Source organism: Dryas octopetala, chromosome 5, assembly GCF_963921425.1.
Source record: "Dryas octopetala chromosome 5, drDryOcto1.1, whole genome shotgun sequence".
NCBI lineage: Eukaryota > Viridiplantae > Streptophyta > Magnoliopsida > Rosales > Rosaceae > Dryas > Dryas octopetala.
Genome location: NC_141370.1, coordinates 20,022,211 through 20,048,458, shown reverse-complemented (window position 1 = coordinate 20,048,458; position 26,248 = coordinate 20,022,211). Strand labels below are relative to the sequence as shown.

General features: G+C 37.1%; 3 protein-coding genes, 1 long non-coding RNA gene and 1 pseudogene across 6 annotated transcripts; 3 read left to right on the top strand and 2 right to left on the bottom strand.

The window, feature by feature from the left end:
* Positions 1-389: 389 nt before the first annotated feature.
* LOC147285459 (uncharacterized) lies at positions 390-1,297 on the top strand. Its single transcript, XM_086245438.1, has one exon. It carries the CDS (start codon positions 419-421, stop codon positions 1,292-1,294), a length of 876 nt encoding a protein of 291 aa, XP_086101564.1. The 5' UTR covers positions 390-418; the 3' UTR covers positions 1,295-1,297.
* Positions 1,298-1,468: 171 nt separating this feature from the next.
* On the bottom strand, positions 1,469-4,238 carry LOC147285458 (Alcohol dehydrogenase transcription factor Myb/SANT-like family protein). 2 transcript variants are annotated; one of them, XM_086244315.1, is made up of 2 exons: positions 2,878-4,238; positions 1,469-1,743 (listed from the first exon to the last, which is right to left on the bottom strand). In XM_086244315.1, exon 1 carries the CDS (start codon positions 3,963-3,965, stop codon positions 2,889-2,891), a length of 1,077 nt encoding a protein of 358 aa, XP_086100441.1. In that variant the 5' UTR covers positions 3,966-4,238; the 3' UTR covers positions 1,469-1,743; positions 2,878-2,888. The 2 variants fall into 2 exon arrangements, with proteins under 2 accessions (XP_086100441.1, XP_086100440.1); XM_086244314.1 differs by having other exon boundaries at positions 2,884-4,238.
* A 4,505-nt stretch (positions 4,239-8,743) lies between these two features.
* LOC147285457 (putative sulfate transporter 3.5) lies at positions 8,744-18,212 on the top strand (annotated as a pseudogene).
* Positions 18,213-21,245: 3,033 nt separating this feature from the next.
* On the top strand, positions 21,246-26,234 carry LOC147285455 (uncharacterized). Its single transcript, XM_086244729.1, has 6 exons — positions 21,246-21,941; positions 23,000-23,068; positions 24,364-24,418; positions 24,942-25,031; positions 25,118-25,198; positions 25,719-26,234. Exons 3-6 carry the CDS (start codon positions 24,416-24,418, stop codon positions 26,202-26,204), a joined length of 660 nt encoding a protein of 219 aa, XP_086100855.1. The 5' UTR covers positions 21,246-21,941; positions 23,000-23,068; positions 24,364-24,415; the 3' UTR covers positions 26,205-26,234.
* LOC147285456 (uncharacterized) lies at positions 24,215-25,831 on the bottom strand. Of its 2 annotated transcripts, none has more exons than XR_015122362.1 (3): positions 25,708-25,831; positions 24,642-24,768; positions 24,215-24,357 (listed from the first exon to the last, which is right to left on the bottom strand). It is a non-coding gene; the product is annotated as an uncharacterized LOC147285456 (long non-coding RNA). The 2 variants fall into 2 exon arrangements; XR_015122361.1 differs by having other exon boundaries at positions 25,666-25,804.
* Positions 26,235-26,248: the final 14 nt, after the last annotated feature.

The following is a 26,248-nucleotide window of genomic DNA, read 5'->3' as shown; positions in this document are numbered from 1 at the left end:
CTCTTAGCAAAAATACATATGTAATGGCCAAATTATACTAAAGAACAAAGAAGTAAAAAATACACCAAAAAACAAATCAGGAATAAGTGTTGTTTGTAAAGCAGTATGATTCAATAATTTTATAGATTCCAAATTAATCTCGTCCAGAAATATCAAATTATCAACAGAACTTCCACCACCACATGATTGATATATAGCTTTAAAATATATCTCAAAGAATAAAAAATCTTCTCATGGAATTAGTGACCATGATATAATCATTCTTAACAAACCTTTTCAATCATGAATTATTAGAATGCAAGCAACCAAAACTCTAGTTTGTTAATCTTAACCATCAAGCCTTCCATATTTATAGAATCCATATCCACATGGTTTGTCACTCTCTCAATCATCTCTATGCTTTACTGTTCCAAGTACAATGTCAAGAAGAACAGCACAAGTCCTTGACTCGCTCAATCTCATGAGCACAACCCAGATTTTCAGAGAATCCATCAGAGTTGTACTTCTCCATCCAACCCATTTCCATTCCATCGCCATCTTCCTCTTTTCCCCTCTGCCAACCTCACTATTCATCTCACACTTTCTTCTTCACCATTTTCCCAAAATACCCTCCTCAACAAACAAAATCACAGATCATATACTTGAACATCCCCTGCCCAAACTACTATCCAAAACCATTGTTCACATTATTATATGCTTCCCTTCATCTATCACTTTCTCTCTTCTTGGAAGAGCCGCTACTATTCAGGCTGTTTCAGACAGTTACAATGGAATTACCCTCGACAGAAGAAGGTTGCTTAGGAGAAGTGGGATCGCTTGGATTAAGCTTCTGAATACAGGTCTATGTGAATTCCTTATTGCACTTGGACTCCTTGGATTTTTGGTTGGCAGTCTAGCAGTAGTACCAAAGATGCTATTTGCATGTGGTATCTGTTCAGAAGTATCAGGATTCTGGGGTGTCCTTGGGTTTCTAGGGGTACCCTTTTGTGTGGCATTTGCACATGTTATGGTTGTGGGGAACCTAGCAAGGGTTTTATCAGTGTTGGAGGGTGAGTGTTATGGGTTTGAGTCATTAATAAAGGCCAAGAGTCTCATGGAAAGAAAGCGAAAAACAGCTTTAGTTTTGGCTTTGTCGAGTAATACAGGTTTTAGATTAGTTGAATGTTTGTTTGACTTTAGGATGTGCAAGGGAATCAGTTTGTGTGAAGGTGCCCTGCTGGTTTCCATGTACTCTTTGCTGCTTGTTTTTGACACAGTCATGAATGTTGTATTCTATTATGCATGTAAACCTTGACATTTCAACATCTTTGCCCAAAGGACAAAAAGGAAATGCTCCTAAAGTCTGATCTACATCATTTGAGTACAATTCTATGTATATCTGTATTCTGCTCGAGGGAAATCAAAGATCTACTCCTATTGAACATAAATGCAAAATCGCAGCAATGCAGATTTCAAGAAAATGAACAAACTTTTGCAAGGGATTCCAATTTTATGAAGAATCATATTCCTGAAAATGTCTGAAGTGAATATAACAGATGCTACAGTAACATGTTAATATTAATCAAAAGCCTCCATGGTTATCAGATTACATATAAAGTTTCTTTTTTGGCCAGTAGTTACAAAATTAGATAGAACTTCCAAAAGAAGTCAAATGATAGCAAAAGCCTACTTCAGCAGAGAGCAGATATTCCTCTTCCAAACACTAGAGAGCAGATTCCGATGCCACCATCCTTCTCAAAAGTCCTGAGACAAGAAATTAGGACAACGAAATTCCATCACTAACAATAAAATGTTTCTAAATCAATAAAATTGACAATGACAACTTTCAACCTTAAAAGAGTACACTAACAATATCTTGTTCTAAAGAACATAAACAAAGAACTGATACAAATATATTTTAGATCATTCTGCAACCAGGAACAATGAAAAAGGGCACCAAAGCAAGTAGTATTTGCTAGAAACAATGGAAATAATACCCATGAACAAAACAACAGAACCTAGGGAGATTTTTCTAGCTAAGCTAGACAGCTCTTGATCACTCTGGTATGTGTGAAACATTTACAATGGTGAACAACAACGTCAAGGAGTCAATGTCAAAAATTTGCACCAATAAAATTAGATCTTCCCAAATTATCAAAATCATTAAGCTAGCAAGTCCTATTGTTTGAGAGTCTAAAAGCCTTTACTCTGACAATGTACCCCAGATGACCTCAACCAAGTTGTGTGTGGTCCTCGTACCCAAATCTGTTCTGCATGTAGTATACAGAATTAATGTTCTGTTTTATTCAATCAATTCGGTAGTTAAAGTCACTAGTATTTTCCCCTTATTAAAGGTAAAAATCATGCATCTCACAGATAACGGAAGCCTCAACACACAACACATGTGGTTCCTGCAAACATGAAGATCTATCTACATTCCCATGCATGTCATGATATGTGGGTTATTGGTTTCTGGGGGAAGGGAGAGTGCTCATGACATGCATGGAGATATCTTTAATGTTTTGGAAGGGAGAGTGCTCACAACATTAAGACCATATCTTTAATGTATTTGACGTTAAAAGTAGTAAATAAAAAAAACCATAGTAAATCAAATGCTTTCCAAAACAGGGCTACTCAATCAATGGAGAAATACCATGAAACATATATTCACACAAGTTAACATATGAAAGTCAGTTTCAACAAAGGAATAAAGCAAATGCAATAATGTGTTTGGAGCAAGCAATAAAACATTATACAATTACGGCAAACTGAACCTATCATAATACAAAATGTCTCAGAAATTATAACAAAAGAAAGACAAAACACAAATTTTATAGAATTGTGGCAAGCAATTCAATATGCCAAGTAAGTTCAAGCAAAGACAAATATCATACAGACCCTCACCAGCCTCATTCACTGAGATCCTCAGCAGAAGCATCGGTGTCGTCATCATCAGCTTCCTGAATTTTCGCAATCTCCACCTGCGCCCTCTCAAGAATCTGCTTCTTCTGCAGTTCCAACTCCTTGTGGAAATCTCTCCGCATCTTCTCTAATTCCATCATTTGCTGCCTCTTACTACTCTCAATCTTCTCATAAATCTGCCCAAACTTCTGAATAGAATCTGCTAAAACTCTAAACGAAGACCCTTCCTCGCCATCCCCTCCACGCCTGGCCTTTCTTGGGGGAAGCACATCCGGATCATTCCCATTCTCATCGTCATCCGTCTCCGACTCACCGGGACTATCCCTCATCTCATCAAACCTATTTGACCGCTCCAAATAAACCCTGGTATTCATAAACACATACTCGCCAGAATCAACCCCACAAGCAAGCCCACATTCTTGCCTCAATGAGGATGCCATTAACATATCCAACTTCTTAAAGTAAGCCCATTTGCTTGAATTCAACCCCATTTCTTCGGTTTTCGCCTTCTCCTTCTTGTACTTCCTCTTAAGCATATCCAACATACTCCTACATTGCGTGTCCGTCCTCTCAATCTTTGAAGCCTCTGAAACTTTCTCGGCAACTTCATTCCAATCCTCAGACCTCAAACTCTTCCTCCCAAGCTGAAGAAACCTATCCCCCCAAACCTCTAACAGCACAAACACCGCGTGCTCTGTCCAATCCTCTTCGGCCCGAGAACTCGGACCCCGATACGGCAATTTCACGCGAGGCGCAAACTCGTACCTTGAATCCAAATTCTTCAGCTTCCTCTTCTTTGGGTGCCTTTCAAAATCATCGTCCACGTCAAAATTCCGATTTAACCCCTGTGGGTGCCGGTCGTCCTCTTCCTCATCATTGTCCTCTTGGTAATTTTCTTCATCGACCTTGTCCAATTCGTCGTCGTCTTCCTCTTCATACCGATTGGTAACTGGGCGAGAATATGGGGTGTTTCGGATATGGATTTTTCGGCGATTAGAAGACTGATGATGGTTTAAAGAGTAGGGTTTTGAATGGTACCTCGCATCGTCGTCAATGTCGTCCATTTGAGCACAAAATCCAAAACTTCAGAGCCACGGACTCTAATAAGCGATAAAGGTGAAAAATTTATCCAATGAACATAAAACTTGGGGGGTTTTTGCCTGAGAATTTTGAAATTTATGTAAGTGCTCTGTTCCTCAAAATTCAAATTGAGAATTATGGGTGATTAGAGGGAATCAAATTGAGACCGAGAACTGAGGAAAACCCTAATTTGGCTTAGGGTTTAGATCCAAAGGTTTCGGGTTAACGGGTTACTCGATGGGTTCGTAAAAACTAAAATGAAATGGACGCGGATTTTGTTTTTTTCTATGTCCCATTTTTTATCAAAGAAACATTGTCGTTATTGGGTGTATCGACGGTATCGGTGTACCTGATTACTTGAGTTGATAATTTATTTTATTTTATCCTTTGTTCATAAATTTATTTTATTTTAAAATTTTAAAAGAAAGTTTTTTTTTTTTGGCCAAATAATTTTAAAAGAAAGTTGATAAGTTATTTTTTGGGTTTTTTTTTTAAGTTCAAAATGAAAAAATACCTAATCAGTTGGCCCACTTGCAAAAATACAATAACTGACCGATTCACTTTAACGAGCCGAATGTTCGGTGCAAAAAATATAGAACATAACATAACGTGAAATTTATTTAGACAAAATAAACATATTTATCATTCCAATTTTTTAGATGAGTTTATTTACAGTAATTTACTTTTATTAAGGACTAGGGAGGAGACACTTAGCTATAATCTTAATTGTAGAGAAAAATTATACTAAACCAACCACTTTCTGATGAAAAAAAAACCAACAGCTGATTATGAATTTAATCTGAAAATTTGTTCCACGATAAATATTTCAAACATATGAATACCGTAAAGTTGATAAATTGCAATTCAATACTACATTATATAAAATTTTTTATTAATTTTGACTATATAATCATATATATACATTGAGTGATATGGAAGACATTTTTGTTGAATCTTCAACCCTTATTTTCTCATTAATTTACTTTAATTATTCAATATAACCTAACCACTCAACTTTAATAATTGAATAAAAGATTACAATATATACTCACTTATTGTGAAGAAAAAAAACACTTCATTCCTTCACTTTTTTACAATCAATTAATTTATACTTTTTGATTCTCATTATTGACGTCTTAACCATATATATATGCTTGAACTATAAGTCACTTTGGCTTCTTTATTACCTGCTCAAATTAATATAAATAGTATATAAAACTGAGTTTAACTTACTGAAGTGTTAGAGAAACATCTAGACAGTGATAAAATTTTTAACAGAATAAAACATAAAGGGTTTATAACTAAGTTAAGAAAACATTCAAACTCATATGCATTTCATTAAGCGCACAAATCTATAAAACGATTATTTTGTTCTCCCCAATTTCTCAAAACATTTTATAAATAATTTCAACAATAATAAAAATTAATTAATTCAAATATTAAAATAGTAGGAAAAGCTTGCTCATTATATGTCATTATAAATATATATATTTATAAAGTTTGTACCTTATAAATATATAAATTCGATCATCATATAATTAGCATGATATGTATGCCACATTATCTGAGTGACAGTAGACTCGATAAACACATTCATAAGAATTTGAGCATTGATAACATTAGAGTTTTGTATGAGCAATATTAATATCAAGAAACCCCGGTCAACATCACACTCAAATACTGTGGGGTTTCGTGAGATATTATATATAGTTGATTGTGTTAAAATTTGGAGAAATGCAGATTTCTTGAGATCAGAAGTAGTTTTCTTCTTATTCCTTAATTGTATGTCAATTAATAAGATTTGAGTGGAAACAATCACTACAAGAATTTCGGGCTTATGATGTTTGAACCTTCAACTAACTTTTTTCCCAAACAGTAGAAGCTTTCAAATTAACGTCACACACTGAATGCAATGAGTAAATAAGGATCATTATTCATTAGAGGGGAAAAAAAACATTTTTATATATAGTTTTGATCGATAATATAGTCCAGTGACAGAACACATGTCACAATGAGAGACATAAAGGAAGGGCTCGATCGACCAAAAAAAAAAAAAACAAAGCTGGGGCTTCAAGTTGAAACTATGGATGGGCCGTGACGGGCCCGTTTCCCCATCCGCCTCTGGCAGTAGTCACGGGGTCCATGAATGCAAACGAACCAATTCACGTAAACAAGCATGCAATCGAGCTGGACTTACTGACTGTTTGTAAAGCTAGCTAGCGGCGAAGCAATTACACACTACACCAACTTCCAACTATCAATATTGCTGTCATGTATTGATCATAGAGAGATTAATAGATCGAGAGTTTGTACAAGCTCGAGCTAGAGCTAGCTTCTATATAAAGACCAGCTAGCCCATGACCCATGAAATCAATTAAGAGATCAACTCATCATCTTGTATACTAACTAGCTGTGCTGTGTGCTAATTGCTAAATATGGCAACGATCTTGGTGGGGAAGTTTGTGTGTGCGGTTTTGTGGTTTTGTATGGTGGCGAGCTTCTGTCATGAGTGCGTACAAGGAAGGAAGTTAGAGGAGAAGAAGGGCGTTACTGAGGAAGTGAAAAAGCCAGAGTGGTTCTTTGATGGCTATCCAGGTTCCATTGGGGGTTCTGGATCAGGTGGTTTCTTTGGAGGTGGGAAAGGGTTTGGTTTTGGGCATTCTTTTAATTTTGGCAAGGGATCATACGGTTATAGTTATGGTTCTGGAAAACCTGGCATTGGTCTTGGAAAGCCGGATTGTACTGGAAAAGGTGGAGGAGCTGGAGGTGGAGTCGGTGGTGGCGGTGGAGGCGGAGCTGTTGGTGGGGGAATTGGTGGAGGGGCTGGTGGTGGCATTGGCGGTGGTGGCAAGCACCATAAGAAAAAAGATAAGAAGCACCATCAAGGTGGTGGTATAGGGAAAGGAATTGGCGGTGGAGGTGGTGCTGGAGGAGGAATAGGGGGTGGCAGTGGTGGTGGTGGTGGCATTGGCAAAGGGGTGGGCACCGGTGGTGGTGTTGGTGGTGGTGCTGGTGGAGGGGCTGGAGGTGGTATTGGTAAGGGGGCAGGCGGTGGTATTGGTAAAGGGGCAGGCGGTGGTGTTGGTGGTGGAGGGGGTGCCGGTGAAGGCATTGGGGGTGGTGCTGGTGCTGGTGGAGGAGCTGGAGGTGGTATTGGAAAAGGGGCAGGTGGTGGTGTTGGTGGTGGTGGGTTTGGGGGAGGTATTGGCAAAGGAGGAGGTGGTGGCGGAGGCGGTGGAGGTGGGGGCGGTGGAGGAATTGGCGGAGGTGCTGGTGGTGGATTTGGAGGAGGAATAGGTGGTGGAGCTGGTGGAGGCAGTGGAGGAGGATTTGGTGGTGGTGGTGGGGGAGGATTTGGGGGTGGCGTTGGTGGTGGCGGCGGCATTGGAGGAGGAGGAGGATTCGGTGCTGGTGGTGGTATAGGTGGTGGAGGGAGACATTAATTATTAATATATATATATATATATATATGGACATGCATGCATAATGGTTTTGTTTAGGCAGCTAGCGGTGCTGGATGACCATTGTGTAACTTGTGTTAATGCTTTACTTATCTGAACGTACCCAGCTAATTAATTGTCAGTACGTATGTATGACAGTATTGTATTATAATTAATAATTAACTGATTATATGTACTTAATTTCTTATTGATGCATCCCAGTGACAAACTTATTATATATGCATGTTAAGCTTAAGCCAATGGTTTTCACGAATTAATATATGTATTTCATAATTTTCTTGTTATAAATTAAGCCAATGGGTCGTGGCATGAATACGCTAGCTGAGGATATATACCGAATACGTTAATTCTAGTACTTAATTAGGGGTAATTAATTATAACAGTGTCGCCCCATGGCCTCCAAAGTGATATATGTCAGCAACTGCATCTTTCCCCGCCAAATAATTAATAGAGTCCAATCGAGCATTCAATTTAAATAGATTAAATTTTTTTTATAGAACAAATAATGTAATCCAAGAATCTTTAATTAATTGATGGAGATTTTCTCATTACAGTTGATTGCATGTCGGTAAAACCCAGTAATTGACAAGCAAAACAGTGATTACACATAAAACAAGCATAGAATGAATTGTAATATTGTACTCTTCCTAGCTAGCTAGAAATTTAATAGGTAGATAAAAGTGAAAATTTTATTTTTAGCTTTTTGGCAGGAAGATGGGTTAGATTCTAATTACCTCCAAGGCTCCCAGTTTGTTGTTTAGTGCCAGTTTCAGTTCAGAGTACATGGTATCAATGCTGTTGGTATCGATTGCTGTCACTGCGCGCAAATTCTGCAAACAGATCAGTCTTTTTTTTTTTCTTTTTTTTTTACAGTCAATTTTTAAAGACTTTTTTTCCTCAAAATTTAGGTGGAAGTGCTGCAATTGGGCTTTGTAACTACCGATCGAACATCACCAGGAAATAATCTTTTGTAATCACCACATTAAGGATTTGGATTAATATAAACTACTATATACACATTTTTATTGTTAAACTACTATATAAAACCATTTTAATCCAACTCTTGGACAAAATGAAAAACCAAAAACCCTTCCTTTCTATTTGTCCGAGGGATATATTGAAGGTACGTGGTTAGCTAGCTGCAAGAGGCCAATTCCAATGGTGTCTCTTTCAGTCATCAAAAATTCATTTTAACAATTATATATAATCATTAATCAATATCAATCAACCCCAGAAGCTTTAAATCTCCTAACCTCTCCTCTCTTAAATTCTACTACGTGCTCTGTGTGGTGAGAGTGAGTATGGACTCCATGATCAAACCAAACCACATGGTGAGCTTTGCAGCCCCAAGAGGGTTTTCCACCACGTTCAAATCAGACCTCAAGGAAACTTTTTTCCCCGACGATCCATTCAAGCAATTAGAGAATGAGAAACCACTTGGTCGAGCCAAGAAAATTTTACAATACTTCATTCCCATCCTCCAATGGCTTCCCAAATACAATTTTGGTATGTTCCAGTTTGATTTGCTTGCTGGTTTCACCATCACTACCCTTGCCATCCCTCAAGCAATTAGCTATGCCAAACTCGCTGGGATTCCTCCCATCATTGGCCTCTGTAAGTCCCATCACATGCATGCACAATAATATTGCAAATTCTAGCTTGATGATCGAGCACAAACTGCAAATTTATTAATAATGAGAGAATTGTATCCCACATTGAGAATGTAAAGTTTTTTATTTATTATAAATTAAATATAATATTTTGAGCGTTATTCAAATTTTAACATGATATCAGAACAGACAATTCAAGTGTTAAATCCAATAGAAATATGCATTCACTTATATGTCACTTAATATAAGTTATCTACGTGTTAATTAATTGTGTTATATTATGTATAGATTCGAGCTTTATACTGCCCGTAATTTATGTAATTTTCGGAGACTCGAAGCACCTAGCAGTGGGATCGGTGGGATCATGCTCATTGCTTATTGCAGAAACCATTGGAAAAGTTGCACCGCCAACAGCTAATCCGACGTTGTACCTTCACTTGATTTTTACAACGACCTTTATCACCGGCATCTTTCAAGCAGCTCTAGGTTTTTGTATGCTGGGGATTTTGGTGGATTTCTTATCACATTCCACCATCACTGGCTTCATGGGAGGGACTGCAACTCTAATCTGCTTGCAACAATTGAAGGGCTTTTTTGGGTTGAAGCATTTCACAACCAAAACCGATGTCGTATCTGTTTTGCTCACTATCTTCAAACACAGAAATGAGGTTAATTATTTGGATCCAAAAAATTAATGGATCATTAATTGGAATTAATAAAGTCATCATTAATTCTAAGTATATATATGATGATAATATATAGTGGCATTAATATTAATTCTCTTTCTTAATTTAGTGGAGGTGGGAGAGTGTACTTGTTGGTATTATCTTCCTTATTTTTCTCCAGTTTACTAAGTACCTGCATGGTGACCTCTCTCTCTCTCTCTTCACACGAACACACTCATCTGTGTAATGATAATATATTTTCAATTGTTAACGACCATTTGGCTGGTTTAGTTAGCTAGCTAGTTGATGACACCCAGTTTTTTCTTTGTCGAAAAACATCTTGAATTGAAATCTCACTATTGTTGGTAAAAAAAAAAACTTTCAATCGGCTAAAAAGTTTGTATAGTTAATTAGTGTGCCTGGCATGTAATTAATTAAGGAAACTAAATGACCTTTGTAGATAACAAAGTTTATACGTACATTTCTAATTTATGTTATATATCTCGATCAGGTGGGTGACTTGAAGAAAGGAATAAATCCTCCTTCCATTCGATATTTGAACTTCGACCTCAAATATTTTTCATCTGTTCTGAAAGCTGGGACTGTTACAGGTCTTTTGGCTTTGGCTGTAAGAACCTTAATTCATTACTCATCTATTAATTCATTCTTAATTTGGATTATGAGACTTTAATGGTAGATTAATTAGTTAATAATTAATTTTTAATTTCAGAATAACATTAATTAATTTGCAGGAAGGAATAGCCATTGGAAGGAGCTTTGCCTTAATGAAAAATGACCAAGTTGATGGGAACAAGGAAATGGTAGCTTTTGGCCTCATGAACATTGTTGGATCTTTCACTTCATGCTACTTGACCTCTGGTACGTATATAAATAAAAATAAAATTAATTAAATTATCCAAGTGATCGATCAAATCACATACCTAAATTATCATGAAGTACTGAAAGATCAAACCACTTCATTACTTAATTACTACCTAATATTTTCATTATTGATATATATTTTTGCAGGACCATTTTCAAAAACTGTGGTGAATTTCAATGCAGGAGCTAAGACAGCAATGTCAAACATAGTGATGACAGTCTTAATGGGACTCACACTCTTGTTCTTGGCTCCTCTCTTTAGTTACACCCCTCTTGTTGCTCTATCTGCCATTATCATTTCTGCTACGCTTGTACTCATCGATTATGAAGAGGCTATTAAACTCTTTAGGGTTGACAAGTTCGACTTTTGTATTTGCATGACTGCCTTCATTGGTGTTGCCTTCATAAGCATGGACTACGGCCTCATACTTTCCGTAAGAATTTTCTCTTTTCAAATAGTTTGATCGATATCTTACATTTCACATTATTATATAAAATATTATTTTAAATCTGTTATTCAAATTGGCAGTCTAGTAACATATATGGTCAATCAGATCGATTTACATATCCAACAATTAATTCATATTAATTTATACCTTCAATTTGATTTTTTTTTTTGTTTTTGATTGGGTTAGGTGGGACTTAGTCTTGTTAGATCTATTCTTTATGTGGCCAGACCTGGGACTTGTTAGCTTGGAAAACTACCAGACTCAGTTTTGTACCGTGACATATATATATGGAGCAATATCCAGAAGCAACAAAGAATCCAGGAATCCTTGTCCTGCAACTTGGTTCCTCACTTTACTTTGCAAATGGCAACTATGTCAGGGAGAGGTAATATTAATTGTGTATTAATATATGCAACCCAACTATATATGTATATATGTATATTATACATATTGTTATATGTATATAACCTCTCAAAATGTTAGCTAGCATAAATAAGGATTTTTCTTAGAGTTTAACTCTAATTAAACCACTACAAGAAAAACATATTTGGGCGACGGAACTTTGGGCGACGAACACATATTCGTCGCCCAAATTACTTTGGGCGACGAACAAGAACATTTGTCGCCCAATGTCATACACTTTTGGGCGACGGACATGTTCGTCACCCAAAGGACATTTGGGCGACGAAAAACACGTTCCTCGCCTAAAGTTATTTTGGGCGACGAAATGATCTCGTCGCCTCAACTCACGCGACAAAAAATTAATTTAGCAATACATTGGGCGAGGAATACACATGTTCGTCGCCCAAAGTGTGTTTGGGCGAGAAAAATGTAAATTTGTCGCCCAAAAATACTTTGGGTGACACAATATTTCGTCGCCCAAAAGCATTTTGGGCGAGGAATTTACACATTCGTCGCCCAAACATACTTTGGGCGACGAAATATGGTTTGTGGTTTGGGCGAGGAATTCGTTCGTCGCCTAAAGGGTCATTCCCTTTTTTTTTTTGGTGCAATTATATGTATGTTAATCATACAATGCGATCGTGTTTCCAACGATCCGAACCGTTCAATTTTTAATTCCTCATTGAAAGATCAGCATTCCAAAAAATTAGGATTATTGGAGATGTAAAAGTGATGTAACGGTGTTCGAATATATGAACGATCAAGAAATTGCTAATACTAATGAATGGAGTAGATGAATTCCGATTTGAGCGAATTTTTGCAGGAATGATGTTTGAGTATAAACGAATAAAATGAACGGCTCCGATCGTTGAAATTACAGTATAGTCTTCACAATTCTTGAATCGACAATGTTTCAACGAAAAAACTATAGAATTATACTCTTCAAGTGTATTTGTATGTAGAAAATCACTTTTGTATTGTGTTTTTAACGATCCGAACCGATCATTCCTTAGTGCCCCACTCAAAGATCATCCATGCAAAAAATTATCTCAATTGGAGATGTAGAAGTTAGGTTTGGCATTTAGGATGTATGAACGATCTTGATTCTTATAATAATAATCGAACGGATAGATGAACTCCGATTGAGCCCATTTTTTCCAGGGTTGATCTTTGAGTATGAACATATATGATGAATGGCTCTGATCGTGATAATCACATTGTGGTCTTCACAATTATTGAAGCTACAAGGTTTTAACGAAAGAGTTAATAAAATTTTATTCTTCAAGTGCAAAAACCGTTCATGTATATGTACAACCTCATATGTCGATCGTGTTTTTAATGATCCGAACCGTTCATTTATTAGTTTCTCACTCAAATATTAATCTTGCAGAAAATTAGGTCAATTGGAGATGTAAACATTTGGTATCGGAGCTTGATCATTTTGTAATAATGGTTTGGGCGAGGAACTTTACATTTCGTCGCCCAAGATCACTTTGGGCGACGAAATTTGTAGTTCTTCGCCCAAAGTAAGAATATTTTTTTGTTTACAATTTTATATATGTAATAGCATACGATACGATTGTATTTCTAAAGATCAAAACCATTCATTTTAATTCCCCACTCAAGGATCATCCATGCAAAAAATTAGCTCAATCGGAGATGTAGAAGTTATGTAACGGTGGTTGAACTTATGAACGATTGTGAATTTTCTAATACGAATCGAAGTATGATATGAATTCCGATTTAGCCGATTTTTTGCAGAGATGATCTTCCAGTATAAACGAATAGAATGAACGGTTCCGATCGTTGAAATCACATTGTAGTCTTCACAAACTGTTGAATCGCCAAAATTTCTACGAAAAAGTTAATAGAATTATACTCTTCAAGTGTATTTATATGTAGAAGCTCATATTTATATTATATTTTTAACGATCTGAACCGATCATTGGCTAGTCCCCCACTCAAAGATCATCCATACAAAAAATTATCTCAATCGGACAAGTAGAAGTTAGGTTTAGCATTTAGTGTGTATGAAAGATCATGGTTTTTATAATCATAATCGAACGGCTAGATGAATTCTGATTGAGCGGATTTTTTGCAAGGATGATCCTTGCGTATGAACATAGATGATGAACGACTATGATTGTTGTAATAACGTTATTGTCTTCACAATTATTGAATCGACAAGGTTTGAACGAAATAGTTAATAGAATTTTATTATTGAAGTGTAAAATCCACTGATTTATATGTAGAACCTTATATGTCGATTGTGTTTTTAACGATCTGAACCGTTCATTTATTAGTTTGTCACTCAAAGATCATTCTTCTAAAATATTAGGTCAATTGGAGATCTAGAAGTTTGGTATTGGAGCTCGAACGTATGAACGATCATGGTTCATAAAAAAATTCAACTTTGGGCGACGAAATTTATCTTTGGGCGACGAACGGTGCGTCGCCCAAATTCTGAAATTATGGCGGGATAAAACGATGCCCTAAAGTTAACGACTTTGGGCGACGAACTTGATTCTGTCGCCCCAAGTATCTTTTGGGCGACGAACTTGTTAATTCCTCGCCCAAAGTCTTTAAGTTTAACCCATTTCTGGGTTCACTTCAGTCACTCTCTCTCACTCACTCCCTCGCCCTCGCAGCAGTCCCTCCTCCTTCCCTCCTCCTCCCGCAGCTCTCAGCTCTCACTCCCTCTCAGCGCGCCGGCCACTCCCTCCTCCTCGTCCTTCCCTCGTCCTTCCTCCTCCTCCTCCCTCCTTCCCCGAAACCCAAAACACCCCCATCGGCAACCCACCCCCCCCGAAAACCCACCCCCCTACCGAAACCCACCCCCCCGAAAACCCACCCCCGCCGAAACCCACCCCCCCGAATACCCACCCCCGCCGAAACCCACCCCCCACCCGAATACCCACCCCCGCCGAAACCCACCCCCCACCCGAAACCCACCCTCCCCCGAAAACCCACCCCCACCGAAACCCATCCCCCCCCAGCCGAAACCAGCTCACCCAAAACCCCCCCCTCGAAGCCGAAACCAGCTCAACACCCCCCGCCCACACAGGTATTTTGTTTTGTTTTTTTTTTTAATTTATGGTATTTTCTGTTTTTTTTTTGTATTTTCTGTTTTTTATGGTACTTTCTGTTTTTTTTTTTTTTTTTTTTTGTATTTTCTGTTTTTTATGGTATTTTCTGTTTTTTATGTTTTCTAATATTGTGGATTTTGTACTTGTTGTGGATTTTGCATAAATTGGTTGTGAAATTTCTGATTTTAGTGGTAATTAGTTAATGTTGTGGGTTTTTTTAATTTAGTGGTTTGGTTGTGAAATCTAAATTTAGATTGATGTTGGGCTCATATTTGACAATGATTTATTTTTTTGGTGAAGGAAGGATAGTGTTGCATTTGTTGTGAAGGATAATTGCATTTTTGGTGAGGTATGTGTTTAATCTATCTTTTAGTTAAGTTTTTGTATGATTTAGTATTTAATGTTTCATATATAATTGTATTAAATTTTTGAGTGAATTAGTTTGTATGTTAAAATTAATTATAAAATTGATCAATTAGTTTGTATGTTTTTATACGCTAAAATTTAATAGTTTGTTTGTATGCTTATATGTATATTGTTAGATTAATTATAGTTTAGTTTGTATGTTACATTTAGTTTTCTTTTTTACTAACATAAATATTTATTGAATTGTGCAGATGAGTTTGATCTCGAACAGGGGTGGATCTCGGAGGTCCAGTTCAGCATCCATGTCCGCCCCTGCAGCCCAGCCCGCCCCTGCAGTACAGCCCGACCTCATAGCCCAGGGTGAATCGACCCCGGCGATACCCCCAGATCTCTCATCTAGTACTGGGTCTGCGATTCAGTCGGCACGGAGGGCCCGGCGTGGTCACCGTTATAGTGCATATGATAATGTTGCATCATCCACTCGTACTGCCTCATCATCAGAGAGTAAGAAAAATGTTTTCACATCACTTGTGTTTATGTTTAATTTTATTTAGATGTTATAAGATTACTGTGAAATTAATATGTTATATTTGCTTTTCTAGGTACCAAAACCACGAGGGGGATTAGTAGGGGGTTGAAGGCATCCCGAATCACTCGCACGACGAACGAGAGGATTCGAATCGTTCTTGAGCAAGATCACCTACGACCGAACAAGGAGGTCCATAGTACTTTCGCTTCCTTTGTCGGATCGATTATCCGTGGTGAATGCCCCATGCTTTTCCCCAGTTGGGAAAATGTTGATGACGCCATCAAGAGGAGCATTATGAGCTCCATTTCTGTGAGTATATTTCGATTAATATAAAATGATTAATTGGATCATTCCTAACAATTTGATAATTACATTTTCTTCAGGTAAACTATGACATTCGGATGGAGGATCCGGATGTAGCTAGGTATATAGAGAAGTTATTGAGAAAAGTTTACACACAATGGAAGCACGAGCTGCACAGACAATATAACATGTTTGGATCGGCAGCTGAGGCATTGGACAGCCCTCCTCCGGAGATGGCAGCTCGACTTGATCAGTGGCAGTGGTTGTGCACTCATTTTCAGAGTCCGGAATTTTTGGTATGTTATATCATTTTAGGACTTCAAAATTATTTTTTCTTATGTTGTTCCTTTATTGTGTATGCACTAATATGTGCATTTACAATTTGCTTAATATTTAACAGAGGAAGTCGAATGCCAATTTTCAGAACCGGAAAGTGCCCGCAATGATTGATCATCATGGTGGTTCCATGCCCTTCTCATACCGGGTGGAGTCGTATCGTCAGGTGCGCTATTATTTAATTTAATATATATATATATTCCTTAGTATTGTTTGAGTTTTTGTCAACATTACATTCTTTTTCAGGCTGGTTCGCAATTTCCGGAGGTCGACAACTACGGGGATGTTTATGCCCGACCCGGCAACGACAAGGGCAAGACGAAGCACGTTAGTTTTTTATATTTTAGTTTTATTTCACAATTTTAAATATTTGTATTTTATTTACTAATTCTTAACTTGTGTACAATATTTTGAAGGCTGAGATGCTCGCCAAGAAGGCGAGTTATTTGGAGGAGGTGGCCAGCCAGTACCCTCCGGACACTCCGTTGGAGTCGATCTCCGTCCCCGATCGCGATGCCGGTCTTTGTATTATGACGGAGACACTGGGTGTTAGGCGTGGTAGGGAGATACGCGGAATGGGAGCGGGTCGGGTTCGTGATCTCAGCGCCGGGTCTTCATCTCAGCCATCTGCAGAATTAGTCAACCTGACCACTGAAGTGCAGTTGTTGAAGGGTCAGCTAGAAGAATCGAGAGCGGCATATGCGGAGCAGACGAGTAAGGTGCAGCAGATGCAGCAGATGTTTGGCCAGTTGGCCAGGATTGTACCTGGGTTTGTGCTGCCGCCCAACATTGACCAGTGCATGCCAGACTCCTCCACCGGTGTCGATGATGCTACTGACCTAGGGAGCCATTAGTTATTTGTATGTATGTATGAATTAAATTGTTTCTACTTTGTATGGATATTTTGGATATATAAATTTATTAATTTTGTTTTATATAGTTTTTGAATAAAGATTTTTTTTTTAAATATTAAATTCATATATATAATTTAAATAAAAAAATTTTTTTTAAATCAAATATATTTAAGCGACGAACTTGTTCGTCGCCCAAAGAAGGTTTGGGCGACGAATCACCTTGTTCCTCGCCCAAAATATGGTTGGGCGACGGACAAATTTCGTCGCCCAAAGAATGTTTGGGCGACGAACACCCTTATTCCTCGCCCAAGGCCTGTTTGGGCAACGAAATTGTTCGTCACTTAAACCTTCTTTGGGCGAGGAATAAGGGTGTTCGTCGCCCAAAGCACGTTCCAGCGAGGAAATTAGTTATTCCTCTCCCAAATCTTGTTTAGGCGACGGATAATTTCGTCGCCCAAACATGCTTTGGGCGAGGAATAAGTGTGTTCGTCGCCCAAACCCTCTTTGGGCGACGAAATTTGTCCGTCGCCTAAACATGCTTTGGGCGACGAATTTTATGTGTTAGGAGACGAAAAAAATTCATTGCCCCAGGTGTCTTTGGGCGACGAAATTTACGAGTTCGTCGCCCAAACTCTTGGGCGTCACATTTTGGGCGTCCAAACGCTCGACGAACTCATTTCGTCGCCCAAACGTTTGGGCGACGAAACTCTACTTTGGGCGACGAATTTCGTTCCTCTCCCAAACCCTTTTTTCTTGTAGTGACACTGATTTAGTTGAAATTTGAATAGGATATTGAGATGGATTCACGAGGAGCAGACTAATTTAGATTCGCAAGAGGATGCGATTGAGCATGTTTTGCTGGAATTCTTAGGTAACAATATGAGATTATAACATGATGAATAACCAACTAGCTATTGGTTTAGTTGTATTTCTCTTACTTATATATGTTAGAAAAATTTTATGTTTGAATTCTCTTTTCCTGTTCTAGATAAAAAAATAATAAACTACAAAGTATTGGTTATCAATTTTGTCTAATATTATGTTTCAAACTTGATTTCATAGGAGTTTCAACCATTGATATGACTGGTATCAAAACTTTATCAAAACTTTGATGGAAGTACATAAAACTTTGGAAGGAAAAGGGATTAAGGTAAGCCAACCACCATCTTAATTAATTCATCTTCATTTTATCAAATTAATAATATTAAAAGGGTAAAAAGGTAAAATTCATGTTTATGTATCTTTTTAGGTAGGAATAATCAATCCGAGGATTAACGTAATGGAGTGAATTAGTTGTGTTGTCGAAGAGGTGTACATCTGTGAAGCGGCGAAACCCAGAGAAGGGCCTATCAATTTTTAAAATCATTGAAACCTCTTAACCCAATATCTCACTCACTCACTCACTCAACCACTCAGGCAAATGAGCCATATAACATCCACATGCCATGCATAAACAAGTTTTGAAAGGACACGGAAGGTAACAGTGTCTTGTTATATGACTTGGACTAGTTGCAATGACTTGTTGGCGGTGAGTACAGCTATTCAACTCTCAATAATTAATGCATATGTTTTTGGGTTGCTAATTTGCAAAGTATATGAGGAGAAGGGTGACAACAACAACAACCACAGAATAAACGACAGACTCCTACTACAAATGACAGGACCAGATGGTCATGATGAATTTGATGATTTCATGTGTTGGATTCGAAACGCTTCAGTTTCTGTCGTTTCGGCCCAGTCATTAATTCATCATAAAGTTTATTTCTTGTTACAGTACTAGTGATGCGGTGACATTCATAAAGTGCTTTTCTTAATTTTATGAAATTATTTATTTTTTTATCTGTCACATATCATTTTTGTTGGTTTTGTATATTACTTTATTATATTCAATTTCTCTATGGTATTCCAATTGTTTCAAATTGCATGTATATGAAATGTGCCCAATTTGTCTGTAATGAAGAAAATTACATGGTGGCGCGTGACATATATACACAGAGAGGAGGGAGTGAGGGTTTCTTTTTTTTGGGTAGACATACCCTTCTTTCTCTCAGCCTTGCTAAACACCCAAATGGGTTTCTTTGAGAGTCAAACTGCATGTACGTCAGTCTGGCCGGAGATATCAAATCTTTGTAATTAATTAAAACAGTCTACGACATGGAGGTTTTTTGTATATTGCAATGTTATATATATATGTATATCGTATAAATTTTTTATATTTAATTTTTCAATACAGATTTTTTTTTTTTTTTTGGTATATGATATTTGGCTTTTAAGTATAATAATTAAGTACTCACATTACGTCAAATAATATTTACATCAGGCGTTCCAATATAAATATGATAGCCAACTTAGGTTCGTAAATGGACGTCTAATGAATTTTGAATATATGACATGTGCAAGGTTCATGACCAAATTAATTTGTTAATATTATTTTATGAAAATCATGTGATATACAAAATTGAAATTAAATAATAATTTTTATTGAAATTGGAACCAATAGTAATTTATGTACCTAATTTGGACCATGGCTAAAATTTAGATACCTAATTTGGGAAAAAAAAAAACCATTAAATATATGTACTAGCAAGTACCTAATGTAGGGAAATATATCATTAGGTGTTTTTTGAGTTGAGAAATTTTATATAAAGACAATTATTAAAGGTACGTGTGATTTATGTGTCGATTTAATTAGTGGTACCAAGATATGATTCTAATACGAGAGTACAATAAGCTAGCTAAAGTCCTACAAACAATTAATACAGCTTAATCCTCATTTCCAAACTACATTTCAAAATAACTTGCAGTTGAAGGCTCCAGAGGAGTCTATCACGTTGCATTAATTTCTCTTTGTTTGATTCGATCATCATGTCTCAGTCTGTTTCTGCCATTTTGTTTGTGGCCAGGCAAATTACAAAATTATGGTCTTAGGGTTTCTAGGGGATATGTCCCTAGGCTTGCTACGTTTGTGTTAATTTGGACACTTTTTCTTTGGAAGTTGGTGGGTGCATGAACACCAATATGGCTAGTAGGCTATGTAGTAGCCTGTTTCCCTCTCATCACCCCACACAGTCACACACCCGGCCTATTCTCAAAAATCGTCCTTTTACTCTCCCTCCCTCAATCCCACTTGCTTCTGTACACACCAAATGCCACGCGTGATCCCATGATGCCTAGTATTACATCCAATCTCAATTCTCAAGGCTTAAAATGCCCAAGGAATAAAAGAAAATTCTAGAGGCGCGTGAGAGCTCATCATGCTGCATGCACAATAAACCTGCTTTTACGCTGATATTCTTTTGGACAGAGCCGAGAGCAGAGGGTGTCGATCAAGCCACTAACGGGTATGTACGGGGCTATTGTGCTAAATCATAACAGCTTGCTACCACCTGGTCTATAAAAAAGCCTTTTACAAATTACAACCAAGTTGTAAGAGCTTGGTAGAACCCTAGGAACTCTCCAACAATCGGCTGATTCTCAGGTAAACCCTGAAAATATTACTCTAGCTTATATATTTTTTTTTTATTAGTCCTTTTATATGAGTTTTGTTTCTGCTCCTTACTCTGTATATCTTGGTTTCATGACAGTTTGTTCAAGAACAACTTCTCTCAAGAACATCGCAGACATGAAACGGAGAGATCAAGCTATACCCACCGGCACCGGCACGGTCTCCAGCGTTTCGTGGTGGTGGGGTGAGGATGAGTGCTCTCATCATCTCAAAGAAGATTGTGACCGGCCGATACCTGTCACTGAGCAGGTAAAAAATTTCTGTTAAAAAAAAAATTGGGATCCTCTAGTTTGGGTTTTCTATTTGGGTTTTCAAGTAGAAATAGGATCTTTTTCAATTTCCCTTTATACTTGGGTTTTTTTCTATTTGGACTTTTTGTTTGGTATGGAGGGCCCAAATAGAAAGCCCAAATTGAAAACCCAATTTGAAAACCCACTGTTCTGTTTTTTTATTGATTTGGAAAAAAAATAAAACTAAACTCTGTAGTACAGGTGCTTTAGGGTACCCCAAGATCCTCCGCGGATTGTTGGTTTTGGTGATGATTCTGAAGATGAAGGGAATGAAGATGAAGGGGATGATTATGAAGACGATCAATCTGAAGATGATGAAACTGATCCTAATTCTGAAGATACTGACTCAGAATCAGGTTCTGGTGATGATTTTGAAGATGATGAAATCAAAGTGTACATTCGAAGAATTCGAAGATTGTTGAGAATTCGAAGAATGCGGGAAGAAGAACTTGGTTGGTTTGACGAGGAACCTCCTAATATGTTCGGACAAATAATCCCACACCTCTGTGGATCTTTGGTCGTCTTCAGCTAAATAATCATAGTCATCCCTTTCCCACATCTTGACACAATCGATCCCCATTAAATCTGCTCTCAAAGCTGGCATTTGTTCATCGGTATAGCAGAAAAGTCGCAGGTGACCTCCATAAGTTAGTAGCCTAGTATAGCATACAATATCCCAGCAATGAATGTGTTCTAGTTCTCCTCTTCCGTCTTGTACCAATCTTGCCTCCAAAAGTGACATAACTTCATGTTGAAGGGAAGCAACTGTATCTAACCAACGGAGTCTCACTGAACCAATTACGAAAGGCCCCTCCAAATTCCTTCGAATGTACACTTTGATTTCGTCATCTTCAAAATCATCACCAGAACCTGATTCTGAGTCAGTATCTTCAGAATTAGGATCAGTTTCATCATCTTCAGATTGATCGTCTTCATAATCATCCCCTTCATCTTCATTCCCTTCATCTTCAGAATCATCACTGCAGACATGGACAAGTGGTAGCATATCTCAGCTCACACGTCAACCTGATCTATTACCGGGATACCGAGTTATCTACTACACTCGGCTGACAAACCGTGTTGAACGCGAGCTCGAGCTCGGCATGGACTGGGACATCTTCATCAGTCTTCTGGCCGGGGTCTATGTTTTTGACGTAGATCCCGGTCAAGCGTTCATCCCGTTACGTGATGGGGAGGAACATCTTTTGGCATGGCAGTAAAGGTGAGACTTCATGTTATATTGCTATTGAACCTGAGATAAAATAAGCTTTCAGTTGCATTGATTTAATAGTTGTTCAAGTGTGATATAATTTTGAATTCCTCTGTAATACAGTCACATAACAACTTAAACATTCTATTCATTTGATTGAGTTTTAGTTATCTGTGTTCTCTGATTGATCTCTTTGACAAGTTGGATACCAGCAAATTGTCCGCACATTTAAATGAATTGATGCCTGGCCTTAAAGCAAAAGTGTTCCGTACATATAATAAATGTATTATAACGGAGAACATAGTAAGTTAGTGCTGGCCTTCATTGACTTTAAACCTTGTATTTCTTGTTGTGATCTTTTATGTTTTACACATCAGTTGCCATACAATGGTTCATTTTTTCTTCTTAGTCTTTCACCTCATGATTTGTTCATATTAGAAGAATTTATTATGTTTTACAAACTTTGATGATGCTTTATTGGCTTAAAGTTCATAGGAAAATTGTAAAAACATTTGCTTTCATGTGTAATTTTATTTATAGCAGTAAATTCAAGTTGATCTACACCAAATTGTTGTGACAATATGGTTCAATATGCTTCCTGTCAATGCATAGAAGTTGAGGCAACCTCCCTAGATGATTCAGTTTCTTCACATAATTTCTTGAAATTTGATCTGCTTTGTTAACACTACCTTATCACATTAATTTTACATATTTCCACAAGTCATATGAAAGAAGGTTATCCTGATGATTTGTTGCCTACAAACCATTTATATCACATGACTGATGTTATTGTAGAAAATTCAGTATGGTCAAGATTGGGTGTACATTTATTCATGTTGACCCAGTCCTAGTTACTCGAATGTTGGCCTTGTTTGTATGTTCTAGCATTGACAAGGTTAGTAGGGGATTTCTTTAAACACCTGTCTCAGTCTGATTGTTCTTGTTGAACAAAAAAAGAAAAAATTATTCTTGTGTTGTTTCATTTTGCGGTGTCCTTCCTTTCCCTCTCCCTGTTTCATTTTCCTATTTAGTGATTCTTACTTTTCCTTTTTTCGTCACCCTGATGGCAGTTGAACAAGGAAATTGAAGGGGGAGTTGTTTTAGAAAAAGTTGCTGTTTATAAGCATGCATGTGAGGAGGTGAAGACGGTATCCCTTGAGATTTTGTACTGAGCTAGTCATACTGTTTTCTTTGATTTAGTGGCATCTTGTTGGAATATCTATCTAATTATTAGTTTATCTAGTTATTAAACTCCAGCTAGTTATTATTCTCTTGGGAGCTGAAAGGGTGTTTTTCCTGCCGTTAGTATGTTTGTAGCCTTTTGAGACATTAACTGTGTTAGTTAGTTGGCAGCTATGTAGTTCTCTCTATTTATTCTGGAGAAGTTTTATCTTCTCCTTATGACAGTAATGTGAATTATCTTCTGTGTGTTCACTAGCTTTGGAGTTTACCAGCTGAACCACGTTGAATTCCCTTCTTCTATCCTTGTTTGCTGTATTCTTTTTCTATACATCTATAATTGTTGGTATTTCACTTTGCAGATTGTTGCTGCCACTTATGATCTCTGATTTGATTGTATATGTGTCTTTTGCACTATGTATGGATTGAAAACATTAGTTGTGAGCAAGAAATTATTTACTGATTGAACCTTTGAGAAAAGTAACAGGTGTTTATATTTATTGTATCTATTTTATCACATAATAAAAAATATAAACACATAAAATATATAATTAAACGGTCGATTAATTTGGAGCTAGAGAGGAGAAATGGTAGCCACAATTTGAGTTTAAGGGTGTCATGTCTTGTGAGGCATTATTACGCTGAGGGGGTGGGGGGCTAGGGTCATGTCATGTCATGCACATCTCCCTCTCTCTTTTCCTATATTTATTAAAGAGATATCACGTACATATAATATCATTTAATTAGATTCATAATCAATGAATCAATGAATCAATGAAAATGGTGTTTGTACATTCATATATGTTCCTAAACTTCAAAAGTTAAATCATGGATGGTTGTTCTAATTTTCTTACAAGCACAAATATTCAACAATTCAATGGAGCTCGTGTAAGTGGATATAATTATGATTGCACTGGTTTTAGTTTCATAATGGAAATAATATTTCCCAATACGAAATTATACTATTCTTCTTTTTTTTTTTTTTTTCTTTGGCTGAGGCCTAATTAATTATACTGCTTGAAAATGACATTTCTAATTTCTTGATGTTACTTTATAAGGTCCATTTGTTATTTACCTGTGATAGTTCACCTGTTATTTACCGGTGATAAAATAAAATCATAAACTACCTGCAATGATATAGAAGTCCTATAAATGCAAGGCATTATACCTCCAACGAGTTGGGGGCAATTGCTTTTACGTCCTCTACTTTTAGTGTGCAGCAACTAACAATAAAAATGCGAAAAATATCCTGCAGGCAATAAAAGTCAAGCATGCATCACTCAGTCTGTCGACTTGTTAGAGAATAAATGGTTTGAAACTTTGAATTCTCATGTTCACCCTCTTTTACTCTACAATTTGGATTTAGCTATAGAGACCCTATTACATTCACACCATTCTGAGTGTTGATACTGGAGAGTAAACGATTACACTACTTGTTAGCCTACATACAAACCTTGTTCGGAAAACAGTAAGGCAGTAAGTTTTGAAAGGCCAATTGCTTTTACATACTAAAAGTAAGTCCACAGATTATACCTTGTCATCTCCAACCACCAGACAATGTTTATCCATGAGATAGGTAGCAACTGCTAACTGCCGCTTTGCACCATCTTCACTTGTAAAAATCCCTAGTGTATGCAGCCCTGATATTTTCTATGTGCTCCTGCACTCAAAATAGCATAGCAGGTTTTTTCATCAAAAAGATCGTTATCCGAAAATATTACAAACAACTATATATCATCAAAAAATTATAGGCATATATATATGTATAGTATAGTATAGTGTAAAGATTTCTGAAGATGATTAAGAAATCTCATTTGATGTTGCTGCCTGCAGCTGGGATATGCTGTTATTGATTTAGAGATTCTTAAGCAATCAAAAGTCAAGGACATATGCCTGTCAAAGTTTATTGCCTCTGTTTTAAAGGTACTACAGTTAGGTGTTGGACATTATATTTATTTTTCTTCGAAACATATATCTTTTGGATGAATTATGTTCATGTTGCTTTTCAGTTCATCTCACAAAGGAACAGGCCAATTAGAACTAGTACTTCAAAATTGCTTTTGGACTACATGCATATGTTCCCATGCAAGGTATGTCTGCTTTCATTATGCATCAGAATTCACACATGCCAAGATGAAGATGGTTCAATCAATTTGCAAATCATGGCGCATTTAAATGTGCCATAAGATCGAAATTATACCCTGTGCAAGCTGACATGTATGTCATGGATTCAAATTTCTGTTGTAAGATCACATGGGTTTTACTTATAATTCAGCTTCTGTGTAATAAAATTCATGAAATTTCAGATCATATTTGAATTTAACCGGAACTTTAAATGATTTGAAACAAAAAATGTTAAAATAAGGTTTTATATTATTGACATTTTTACTATGTTTTTTAAATTTTTATTAAACTGGTAAGCTAGTATTGAAACTGTAATCCAAGGGGAAAAAAAAAGACATACATTATGGGCTTCTGCAACAAATTTTTATATGTGGTTTTAATACTAACAGTAAAATGACAAGTTAGTTTTTTTCATATGTCTAAAGAGCTATACCTGATATTACTTTAGTTTCATTGATTTATTGTTCTGTTTTACCTATCCTGCAGACCTCCTTTACTGCAGCTGGCTACTACCTTTGTCCAGCTCCTGGGTGTAGAGGCAGGAAATTCCTGGTTTGTTGTTCTGTTGATTGTCCTTTACCTTCAACAATGGGATTATCCCATCCACACTTTCATGTAGATCTGAAACACCGAACCGGAGATGACATAGAGCAAATTATAGCACATGGAAAATCATATGCAGATTACTTGGTTCCATATGCATCAGATGTGCATTTCTTGGAAGTAAGATCTGAATCCGTTCTATCCAAAGCCAGGAGACTTGGTATGCTTAGCGAGTCAACCCATGAAAATATTGTTTCATTGCAGAAGGAAGAGATTAAGCATTTCGAGTCCAAGAGAAAAGTCAAAGCTGACTACAACCTAGTGGCTGTTGTTTCACTTTGGCGGGTCCACCCATTACGTACAACCTGGATGCTCGCACAATTTTTGGCTCTGTATTTGTCTTACATTATGTTGCAATTTGCAAAGTAGGTTTGCATGCATTTAACCCCAGCATTTCTTCATGGCCCAAAAAA

Excerpts from the sequence above, each read along its gene's own strand:
- LOC147285455 (XM_086244729.1), top strand. Across the intron at positions 25,032-25,117 it reads TTATTGCCTCTGTTTTAAAG|TTCATCTCACAAAGGAACAG; the intron begins GTACTACAGTTA and ends GTTGCTTTTCAG. Across the intron at positions 25,199-25,718 it reads TGCATATGTTCCCATGCAAG|ACCTCCTTTACTGCAGCTGG; the intron begins GTATGTCTGCTT and ends CCTATCCTGCAG.
- LOC147285459 (XM_086245438.1), top strand. The coding sequence starts at position 419 with ATGTCAAGAAGAACAGCACAAGTCCTTGACTCGCTCAATCTCATGAGC.
- LOC147285458 (XM_086244315.1), bottom strand. The coding sequence starts at position 3,965 with ATGGACGACATTGACGACGATGCGAGGTACCATTCAAAACCCTACTCT.